The 12208-nt window shown below is 40.9% G+C and overlaps 1 protein-coding gene across 1 annotated transcript; it reads left to right on the top strand.

Moving 5' to 3' along the window:
- The first annotated feature begins 1010 nt into the window (after positions 1-1010).
- On the top strand, positions 1011-11586 carry rgra (retinal G protein coupled receptor a). Its single transcript, XM_068020312.1, has 7 exons — positions 1011-1089; positions 1805-1961; positions 2336-2457; positions 3640-3793; positions 5847-5964; positions 10939-11052; positions 11443-11586. Exons 1-7 carry the CDS (start codon positions 1011-1013, stop codon positions 11584-11586), a joined length of 888 nt encoding a protein of 295 aa, XP_067876413.1.
- Positions 11587-12208: the final 622 nt, after the last annotated feature.

Genomic DNA, 12208 nt, shown 5'->3' with positions numbered 1-12208 from the left:
GTGGCTCAGTGGTCACCTCTTAAGCAGAAAGTTGTGGTTTCAAGTCCCACTCCAAAGACTTGATCTTGCATTTCAGTACAGTACTTAGGGAATGTTGCACTGTGCCTGGAGTAGGATTTGATCCACAACTTTCTGACTCAGAGTTGAGAGTACTACCAACAGAGTCACACTGACATTCCAGAAGGTGATGTGTGATGGTCCCTTCCCCACTGCAGCTGCCTCAAGGACAGTGTGCAATGGCACCAATGCTTTATCCACACCTTGGCTATGAGTTATACTACAATTGATGTGTGGCAGCAATGATCTGGCACCACCTCTTGCATGTGGTGGTTCATTTCACACAAAATGTTAAATCATTGCAAAATTTGATAAGAGGAGACATACTGTAAAACACTAGCATTATTGAAAGTCTTATGTGATCTTATCTGTTGGAAAATTCTTCCAGGAAGTGGTTGTACAAAGCACAACACACTCATTCTTCACCAACTATCAGTATTAACATAATAGGACCAAAACCAATTTTGTGTATCTAACAGAATAACTTAATCACATTAAGCAATATTAGTCATTTAAGTGTATCCTTTAGACACACAGACTTGTTGATATTTGAAGTAAATGTCATTATGGGGTAAGATTAACGAATTTGAGAGAATTGCTGCTAAAGAACACTCCGCATATAAAAGCAGTATTGTATCGGAATGGGAACATAGACTACTGACTGCAACACTCACCACGACAACTTTGAATTATACTTCTTCACAAAGACCTTGTTGTAATTTAATGAATGCTTTTCAAAGTCTGCAGCTATGACTTAGGTTTGTGTACGCTGCAGTCATGAGACATTCTTTTCATGATTGCAAAACCTTCCTCTGCCCTCCCCTCTTTCCCAGAGTTTACATAAATAACTGGCACACGTTCCTGCATGATTAATGTCTTTAAGAAGCGACTGTGTTTTTGGTGAGCAGTGTTAAAGTAACCAAGTCCAGTTCCTGCTGTTCCAGAGTATAAAGATGGTAGCTTTCAATCCATTAATGGAAGGATTCAGTGAGCTGGAAGTGTTTGTATTGGGGACCGCCCTATTACTGGAAGGTAAAGCTGGGGAGGTTCAATTCTGATTGTTTGATTTCACTGAAGCTAGTAAAAGAGATGTACGTTAGTGTACACCAGATCAACTGCTTTTGTCTTCAGTTCCTGCCATTATTTATTAATATAATATTCACTCACAGTAACAGTGCAATGTGCCTGAGCATCAACGTGTGCAAGCATATTTGTATGCATGTGAGTTTAGAAGCAAGTGGTATATTTGAGGGCTATGTGAGCCCACGTAATGTTTGTGTGTGTGGATGTGTGAAAGTGTGTGGCAAGATAAAGTGTGCTTATCTTCCATAGCTTTTGTGTCAGCACAAAACTGGGTACAGCCAAGAAAATCACATAGCTCCATTTATATTTTAGCTGTGTTCGGTGAAAATCTGCAAATTGTGAATACAATAAGGTTTGGATTAGTTTTACTACTTCATTGCATCATAAGTGTGATTGTGTGTGAGCAGGTTCCACAATTAACAAAGCATATTACCCAATATGCATTTTACTTGCATTGCCCTGTGCACAGATTAATATTGTTCTTCAGATTTCAATTAGGTTTATAGGTGAACTTGCCCTGCAATAGTCCGAAATAGTTTATGCTTCTTAAAGCAAAATAGATGCCATTACAAATGTGTAATCAAGTTGCAATGAACAACAGTATCTTGTCCTTTGCCATTTCAACCCATCCTCAGGTTTCCTGTTTCTCTCATCTGCTCCACAGCTCTCCTTGGACTGCTCCTGAATGGGATAACGATTTTGTCCTTTTATAAGAAAAAAGAACTCCAGACACCAAGTAATCTCCTAATAGCCAGCTTGGCTGTATCTGATTCTGGCATCTGCTTGAATGCATTTGTAGCCGCGTTCTCAAGCTTTCTAAGGTAAAGGTGGTTATCAGTCTTCCAGTTTGGTTTTGGAGAATTACATAGAATGTATAGCACATAAACAGGCCATTCAGCTCAATTGGTCCATACCAGTGTTTAAGTTCCACACTAACCTCCTCCCACCCTACTTCATCTCAACCAATCAGCATAACTTTTAATTCCTGTCTCCCTCATGTGTTTATCCAGCTTCCCCTTGAATGATTCTGTGGTATTGGCCTCAACTACTCCTGGAGTTCCACATTCTAACCACTCTCTGAATAAAGAAGTTTCTCCTGAATTCGCTGCATTTATTAGTGACCATCTTGTATTTCGGACACCTAACTTTGGTCTCCCCTAGACCCTTATACTGCTCTTGCCTGCTTCCCTTACAGGTACTGGCCTTATGGATCTGAAGGTTGCCAGACTCATGGTTTCCAAGGATTTCTTACAGCCCTGGCCAGCATTAATGCCTGTGCAGCCATTGCCTGGGACAGATACCACCTCAACTGCAGTAGTAAGTAATTCCAAGCAAATTCCTAAACACAATTTGCACAGATTAAATTGCCTACTGACAAGAGCTGGGTATGTTTGCTTCATGTTATTTTCTTTTCAGTTTGTGTTTTCCTCAATAAATCTGAGGGGGAAAAGTTCAGGAAGTTTTGAAACTGAGAAAAGTAGACATATTTTTACCAAGAAATTTAGATTAAGAAAAGCATAGGAAACATTACAATGTCAAGAAAACACTTAAAATATTTGCGGGTGATGGCTTGCAATAACCATCCAATGTGTCTCATCGAAATGTAGGAAAGACAAACAAGTTTATTTATCTGAATGTCAGGGATATGAACAAACTGTAAAATGTGAAGCAGAACAAAGAATGCCAGATCCATTTGAAGCCTGTTGATGTTGTGGCCAGCTCGTATTTAAAACGGACGTCACTGAGAGGCTCATTAGAATTTAGCCTTTGGGAGCAAATTAAGGATTAGTGAAAGACTGACTATAGCACATTGTAGAGTTGATCTTTGTTCTAATAATCTGTTGGTCTACTTTAGCCAAGAAGATGGAAGTTCTACTTATTTCAGTTTCTCCTTCAATGAAGCAGTGTGAGCAATGTGATTTGCTGTTCCGTTATGTAAGCAGCTGTGGAAATAATCCCATGCTTCAACTCAGCTGACTGCGAAAGCTGATTTCATTTTTAAATTGCTACCATTCTCCTTCTTTAACCCGAGGATGCTGATTCCTTGCTGGACTGTAATTCCACAGCTACCCGAGTGGCCACTATTCCCATGTGAACTGTGGGAGTGACGCCTTTGCAAGCTGTTTAATTATAGGGAAGGGATCGTGGCCCACCCTGAAACTGTCCATGGGTGTCCTTTCGCTAGAAATAGTCACTGAAGAACAATTTCCTAGCTAATTGCCCCTTACTTAACCCCAGATATCAGGGAGCAAACTTGGGGACTTTTGGTTTGTGTCATTCAGCTGTTGGTGAATTAAGTCACTGAGCCATATGACAATAGTTGGCCCATGGACTGAAAATAGGGCAAGCTATGATGTTAAAGTTTATACATTTTGTAAAATAACGAATAAAATGCTAATTAGTAATCTTAATGGAATGAGTTGGTTTAATTTCCACTTATTGAAGACAAAGGAACATTGATCTATGAACTGACATCCATGTGTTAAACCTATATTATAGGGTCAAAATTACAATGGAGGAGTACAATAACTGTTCTATTAATTATCTGGGGATTTGCTGGATTCTGGGCTGCTATGCCATTGTTGGGCTGGGGTGAATATGACTACGAACCACTGAGAACTTGCTGCACTTTGGACTATTCTAAAGGTGACAGGTGTGTATATGAATTTTTTTTCATGTAATTCATTCTCAGGTTGGTGTTTATTGGAATCACTGGTTGCCCTGAGAAGGTTGTGGTGGGCCTTCTTTGTAGCAGTTTGATACAACTGAGTGGTTTGCTAGGCCACTTCAGAGGGCAGGTAAGAATCAACCATGTAGCATGGAACAGGAGTCACATATAGGCCAGACCAGGTAAGGGGACTAGGGGCTGGATTTTTAGGCCCTAATAGGGGTGAGTACGGAGGCTGGTGGGTGTGGAATTTCGAGCCACCAGCTGGTACCATCCTGCCCAAGGGCCATTTACCCAGAGGCGAGATGGTGGGTGGGGGGCCATGGGGGAGGGGAGCAGGAGCAGGGCAGCAATGCTATCTGCCCACAAAATGACCAATAGCTAATTAAGGCTCTTTAAGGCCTATTTAGGCCCCCTGTCAGAGGATGACTGGAGGCATCAGGGAACGGCCCAGCTGCTTGGAGGTGGCCTTCCGGCAGCAGTTCGAGGGCCAGCAATCGAGACAGGTTCTGAGGCCCTCTCCATCTGCAGCCACAGGTCACCCTGTGGAGGGCCCCCCCCCCCCTACAAACTGGTGGCCCGGCTGCTAAGGGCAATTTTTATTTTAAAGAAGTCGGAGAGAGGGCACCTCCTTCTTGAGCCGCCTTTTCTCTCTCTCTCTCTCTCTCTTACCTGACAAGGCAGCCTGCTGCTTTTTCAGTGCTGGAGGGCCTCCTTGTCCTTAATTGGATGGTGAGCCCACCCTCTGGCCATTAATAGGCCGATTCGGGGAAAATCACAGCCGGTGACTGTTCCTCACTAAACTAATTTGCTCTAGATGACAATCTGACAGCTTCACGTCATTTTTGCTCATGTTATTTTTTATTTCTAGATTTTTTGAACTGAATTCTAAGTCTCGAATGACCATAAGGAAATGTAACTAATTTTCTCTGGATTATTAGTCCAGGCCTCTGGATTATAGAATAAAAACAGAAAATGCTGGAAATACTCAGCAGATCAGGCAGCATCTGTGGCGAGAGTATCAGAGTTACCATTTCAGGTCAATGATCTTTCATCAGAACTCCCAAGTCAGCCCATCAAAGGTTATTTGTTCAATACATTTGTTCTCCCATCATGGCATCCAATTGTACTTTGACTAAAGAGGGGTTATTCTAAAATCTATTCTAAATTTATTTTCTCTCATTTCCATTTATGTGCCTTGGTCTTCCTTTCTTGGTGCTATTTGCAGTAATAATCTGCATTTACCCATCTATTCCATTTAGAACTGGTACAAGTATTGTGTCCCGATGACCCAATCAGCCCTGTCTCACTCATTTACATCAGCTCCCAGTATCCCAACGTCTTAAATTTAAAATCATTGCCCTCATCTTTAAATCCTTCCATGGCCTCACCTCATCCTGTCTCTGCAAGCTACCTCTAGCCCGATCACTCCCCTCAAACTCTCCATCCCTCTGACTCTAGCTTCTTAGCTATGCCTTCAGACACCTAAGCACATACTGTAGATCTCTCTCTCTCTGTTTCTCCATCTCCTCCTTACAAGCCATCTATTTGACCAAGCTTTTGCTCACCGAACCTTTCCTTTTTTGGCTTGACTTCCATTTTCCATCACACCCCAGTGAAACCCCTTAGAATCCTTTTCTACATTAAAGGCACTTTAAAAATGCAAGTTGTAGTAGGGCTGAAGAGCTCTCTTGGAACAGTTACAAATTTAAATCCTTAGAGCAGGAAGGGGAGAATCACTACTCTCAAAAGTTAGGTAAGTTAACGGAGTATCCAGGAGTCGAATGGATTCCAGGAAAACTTTACAAAACAATTTGAAACTATGATGGATTTAGAGTCCGTGTAGCATCAAACTAAACCAGCATGAGATACCACTCCACATCAGGCCTGATGCCCGATTTACAGTTCAGAAACAAATCCACTGCCCAAATAATATAAACTGCAGATGCTGCAAGACTGTTCATATCATTCTACTTTGTGAAACATGAATTGGAGTCTAACATATAACATTGTCTGTATTTTGATTTATTTTTACCAGAAAATTTGTCTCATACTTCATTCCGGTGGCATTATTTGAATTTGGCTTACCACTTTTCATCTTGGTAACTTCTTATCAATCTTGTGCAAATAAATTCAAGAAAACTGGACAAGTCAAGGTAAAAAAAAATAGTTATGCAATCTTATTAAGAATGCAACAACAAATCCTTAGAGCTTTGCATTGTCATAACACACTTTCAGTTTAAAAATTATTTCCTTGTTAGGTCCATGATTTTATTGTACATACTTTGGTTATCAAACATTTCTGCATAAAAGGGCCCACTGCACTAAACTACCTCCAATTAATTAATCAGGACAGTACTACATGGCTTGTCTCACTCAGAGAGGCAACAGGGTGGTTGATGAGAAAAGGCCAGTCTGGAGCAGTAAGGTTTTTTGCCCCCAAATTTTTTCAAGCTCGAGTGAATGATACAAGCATTTCTAACAAGTTTTAAATGACTCTTGTGAGTATTGCAAGACATGGCATGGACTTTTCCTCCTCCATGGGCTATTGGGAAACAACAAGTAATTAGTTCAAAGATTCTTCCTTCCTCTGTCTCCTCCCACCTCCTTTCCACACTCAGCTTCCTTGAACAGTCTGTGGGCTGGATTTTACAGGGCCCCCAACATCGGGTTCCATGTGGCGGGGTGGGGGAGGTGGTGCTGGAAAGTCGTTCAGGCCCGCCACAGAGTCCGACACTGGGAGGGCCGGGCCTGATCGTCCCGGTGGTGGAGAGGCTCTGTGGCAGCACCTACCCCCCACCATCGCCGCTGGGTGACGGGACCTGGGAACATTGTTCAGTTTGTGGGGGTGGGGCGGGGGGAGGTCAAATTTGAAAGGTAAGTGTTTTGGGGGTGGGAAGGGCAGATACTTAATTTTATTGTTATTGGTGGGTGGGAAAGGGGCAATAGAATTTTGGTTTGAACAGTGGGGTGGGGGGGGGGGGGGAGGCGGCAAGCAGTGGTTCCCTTTAAAAATTTAAATTGGCCAGCAGGGCAGGCTGCCCTTTAAAAATTGCACCAGCTCCTGTACACAGACAGCTGACGCCATTGCCAGTGTTGGAGAGCCCGCCCCTCCATGTGCTTGGGGAGAGCGGGCCGACTGGGATATTTAAATGAGCCTCTGCGTGGGAATTTGCAATGGCATAGTGGCTCACGCGTGCAGGCGGTCATTTTTTTCGCCCGTCACCATTCCAAAATCCAGTCCAATGTTGTGAGTCAGTAATCAAATGTAGTACAGGGGTAAGGTGATTGCTGATGAAAAATAATTGGATTTTTATTTCTATTAGTAGGATGGTCTGAATTCCAGGGATCTGTTCTGATGCCCTTTGTTTCCCAGTTACATAAATGATTTGGACACAGACATAAAATGAATGATATTGAAGTTTGCTTGTGATGCCAATTTAGAAGGCATGGCAAACTGAGAAAGGATACCGAAGGTTGAAAGCATATATAGACAGGTTCATAGAATGGATAGATAGACAGTAGATGTAACTCATCGTAAAGTGCAAAAAGGATTGGGGAATGAATTACATTATTTATTTATTTAGAGATACAGCACTGAAACAGGCCCTTCGGCCCACCGAGTCTGTGCCAACCAACAACCACCCATTTATGCTAACCCTGCAGTAATCCCATAATCCCTATCACCTACCTACACTAGGGGCAATTTACAATGGCCAATTTACCTATCACCTGCAAGTCTTTAGCTGTGGGAGGAAACCGGAGCACCCGGCGAAAACCCACGCAGTCACAGGGAGAACTTGCAAACTCCGCACATGCAGTACCCAGAATCGAACCCAGGTCCCTGAAGCTGTGAGGCTGCGGTGCTAACCACTGCGCCGCCCTAATACATGATAAGATTCTGAACAGAGTGGAGGAACACAAAGATCTATGGGTGCAAATCCATGAATCTTAAAATGTGGAAATGCAGATAAAGATGGCCAGATGGGATTCTATATCAGGCTATTGATTACAAAAACAAGGAAGTGCTGCTGAAAGTAGTTGGAATATTGTTTGAACTTCTGGGAGCTCCAATATAAGAAGGACATTAGATCCATGGAAAGTGTGTAAGTGCTATGTTTTGGTATCTCAACAAATATATGCCAAGGAACCAGACTTAACATCCTCACTTATCTTCTCACTAGGAATTTTCTGGGGTTTAATCATCCATTTTATATCCTGGAATGAATAATTCAGAACTGCCTTACAGTTAACTCGTTTGATTCGAGTTTGAAGTTATCTTTCACCAGCTCTCGGTCATGATTCACAAGTTACTGAGTGAATGAATTAACCCTTTCTCATCAGAAGAAGCAGTGAGACAACAATGAAAAACCATGTATTGCGTTTGAGTAGCAAGGTATTAATGGAAAGAGTTACTTAACAAAATGAGTAACAGGCTGTAAAAGTGATTCTGTGTATCACTATAAATTAGTTTTACAGATGCTGAGTATTAATTATTGCAGTGATCAGGGTCTGAGGTTATTAAATTTGGTGACGATACTTTCGGGTTAAATCCCTAGATATGACAGTCTGACAGCATTAGATAGTCAGTCTATCGAATAGCTCGGAATCTGTCGGGTTGACTTCAATGGAAAAGAAAATTGGGCAGAAGACTGCTGATTCACTATTATCACTATTTTGACTTCTGATTCACTATTATCCATTTTGCACTACTGCAAGACAAATTTCACTCCCTATGTCTATGAGTAGCAATGTTCCAGAACTTATATGACCATCTCCTTATGAGCAGTGTGGCTGAGTCAATCCTCTTCTTTCCTTGGAACACAAGTACTATTTCTACAATGGCTAAGAAAGACTGACTAGACTATGAAAGAGTCTAACAATGTCTGGCACTATTATCTGGAGAGATGACAAGCTCTATTTTTATACATGAATTTTAAAGAGAAGCTCTTACATCCCATTAAGCAGTCTGAGTGACACAATTGTCAAAAAGGAAGGGTTCCATTAGATGTCAAAATGTCTTGCAGAAGCACCCCAGAGTCCTGGGGCTACCTTTAAATTGTCAGAAGGTGGATTTTTGAGGATTTTGAAACCTTGTGTCTCGAACATTGTTCTCAGCTTATCCATCAAGGTGCTCCACACAATTTTGACAATTTGATGTTTCACTAAGTATTTCCTGTAGGATCTGATTTTTTTTTGAAATGGCTAATGACACCACTAAGGAATGACTATTTGTATGCACAAGCTTTCATGCTGTAATTAATTTGGCATCTTTATGGCTTAATTAAGAAACTCATATTGGCAAAAAATGGTTTGAATTTGCCTGCGTTCCAGCCACTTCCTAGAATTCAATTCAACCACCGACTCCATCTGAATGGGTAGTTTTCAACCTGAAACTCCATTTTGAGCACATCTGAAGTAATTTACAGCATTTTTCTTTAAAAAGGGTATAGTGATGCTTGAATAGACTGATAGCAGAAATGGGAAGTATAGTTACGAAGAAAAGCTAAAACATTAGGGCACTTTTTACTGGAAAAGAGAAAGTTATGTAAAGCTCATATAGAGGTATTCAAAAAGAACTAAATAGTGAAAATTCTCTTCATCTATTTAGAGAATTGGTAACAAGAGGGCATAAACTCAGGATGAAGGAAGAAATAAATTTAGAAGAAATTTGTTTCATGGTGAGTTACTGGAACATCAAATGGCTTACTACAATGCCTAGTGAGGCTGATTGGAACGGCAATTAATATTTGTAAAGGAAGAATCTAAAAGGATACGGAAAAAGAGCAAGGAACAACCCCCACCTGTTCTGTGATTTCTCTTATTTTATGAAGAATTTTCTTTCACTGGTCCTGAGAATGCAAGGATAGCCCTCCTTTGTTACTGTAAGAGCAAGATGGAAGCTTCCTGGTATCAGAATCATAGAATAGTACAGCACAGGAGGCCATTTGGCCCATCGAGTCTGTGTCAGCTCTTCCAAAGAGCAATCCAGTTAGCCCCACTCCCCTGCTCTTTGCCCATATCAATGCAATTTTTTTCTCCTTCAAATATTTATCCACTTCCCTTTTGAAGGCTACTATTGAATTTGTATCTAACACCCTTTCCAGTGCATTCCAAAATCCTAACCACTCTTTCCATAAAAAGAGCTTTCCTCAGTCACCTCTGGTTCTTTTGCCAATTGCTTTAAATCTGTGCCTTCTGGTTTTTGACCCTTCAGGCATTGGAAACAATTTTTCTTTATTTACTCTATCTAAACTCTTTGTGATTTTAAACAGCAGCAGCGGTGATAGGTTTCACGGCTGATTGGGTAAATCCACAAACTAGAGGGTTAATGAACTATACAGACAAGGAAAATCTGTAGTTTGATATCTGGTCTGGGTTTAGTTAGCTGGACTCAGTTGTGCAGGTCAAGGACACTACAATTTGGTTCATTCGCCCCAAGACAAAGAAGAAAACAAGAAAAAAGCCAAATAATCTCACTTCTGATTATTATCCAATATCCCAGTTTTGGGGTGGTGATTTCAGACAAGCTCAATTATGCTACCATCATTCAACATGCACAAATGGCCTGTTCCAGCAAGGGCCACTGGATAATGATCAGAAGTGGGAAACCTGGCCAACTTTGCCCTTCCTGGCCCAGTGATGCTGAGACCAATCGTTAAACCCCTGCTACTGCCCTTTCTGAGATCAACCAACTGAATGCAGATCCAACCTGGAACCTTCTTGCCTGAAAGGGCTTAGCTGCTCACAAGATGTATGAGCTGAACCATTAGGGGAACCCTAGGACAGGTTTTAGGACGCTCAGTAAATTAATCTAGTGAGGCCCTAACAATCATGAAACCATAATCCAGCAAGGAATTAATACTATAAAAGAGTAGGGGAAAAGATAAAATTGGTTGCAAACAAAACCAGTGAAAAGTGCTGTAGGGCCAGCCAAGGATAGGGCATTTCACAGACTTGAACTGGAGTAACTCAGATAGATAAAGAGGCAGAAGGCATAGGGAGGTTGGGAATATCATAGACACAGAGTAGGCAGTAATTCCAGTGGGACCTCTTGGTTTAGCGCTGTGGTGATACAATCATTGCATGGCTTGAACTATTCTAACTCAATTTGTTTTGTTTCCGCTCAGTTTAATACTGGTTTGCCTTTTAAAACCTTAATAATTTGCTGGGGACCATATAGTCTGTTGTGCATGTATGCTGTCGTTGAAAACGTTACCGTCTTATCTCCAAAACTGAGAATGGTAAGTGACAGTATCGAGTGTTATATTGAGAAGTGCATGTGTACAAGGTGGGGGTGGGAGTAGAGGGGTCTCGCATTACACAAATTGTACTAACTTAATTCAGAATATAACAGGGCAATTTCTTTGATTTTCAGCTTACTTTTTAAATATTGTACTGATTACAGACAAACATAGAAAGAATTATATAGTGGTCATTCGTTTGTCGTAAAATTGACAAGGAATCTGGAAAACACTTTACTTTTGAGTTTGGGGGAGGTGTGGATATGTAGTTACTGATTCACAGTTGGGGGGGGGGGTCTCTAGATATTTGCTGTTTTTATTACCCAAATTAATGAACTTTCAAAACTAATGTAATGATAATACAGTTACCATTTACCCTTGTTTCGGTAGCTTCCTGCCATCCTTGCAAAGACATCCCCCATAGCCAATGCCTTCGTCTATGCTCTAGGGAACCCAAACTACAGAGGAGGGATCTGGTCCTTCCTAACGGGACAGAAAATGGAACCCATTGAAATGGATGGGAAAGTTAAATAAATAAAATACAACCGTTTACAGAACAATCATTGGAACATGAATTGAAGTGCAGAGAGAAACTATCAGCCCAACCTGTATATCAAGTTGTTTCCAAACTAGATAGAAGAATATCCTACCCTGTACAAGCCAAGAGGTTAGAATGACTGTACTGGTAGTTTATAACAGTAGCTGAATGTGCATGTACAGTTTTTGGCTCCTAACAGCCTTAAACCCAAAACATTTACAATGATTTCCACTGGTGGCTTTGTTGCAAATAAATTATATTCTATATTCTACTTTGTGTTCCAGTTCCTTTGATGTATTGCATTCCACCTGGCCTATAAAAGGTGAATAACAATGGAAAATGTATTGTTTGTTCAAAAGGAGCAATGCACAATTAGAAATACATATCTTGGTTTAATAAAAGATAAAGGCTGCAACATAAATGGATTTAATTCTAAAGAGATGTGTTTATGTGGAAGACAACTACATATCAACACCATTTTAAAAATGCAATCTGTTTGTTGAAAGTGTAGGAAATTGTAACAGTGGACAATACATTAAAACAATCTAAATATCGGAAACATAGCAGCCAATTTGCACACAGCAAGCTCCCACAAACAACAATGGGATAACAACCAGA

This window comes from Heterodontus francisci, chromosome 42 (assembly GCF_036365525.1).
Source record: "Heterodontus francisci isolate sHetFra1 chromosome 42, sHetFra1.hap1, whole genome shotgun sequence".
Lineage (NCBI taxonomy): Eukaryota > Metazoa > Chordata > Chondrichthyes > Heterodontiformes > Heterodontidae > Heterodontus > Heterodontus francisci.
Note: the sequence above shows the minus strand (reverse complement) of the source record. Positions and strands in the feature narration are given on the sequence as shown.

Coding starts and splice junctions, on each gene's coding strand:
- rgra (XM_068020312.1), top strand. CDS start 1,011: ATGGTAGCTTTCAATCCATTAATGGAAGGATTCAGTGAGCTGGAAGTG. Junction 3,794..5,846: donor GACTATTCTAAAGGTGACAG/GTGTGTATATGA, acceptor TATTTTTACCAG/AAAATTTGTCTCATACTTCA. Junction 11,053..11,442: donor TATCTCCAAAACTGAGAATG/GTAAGTGACAGT, acceptor TTGTTTCGGTAG/CTTCCTGCCATCCTTGCAAA.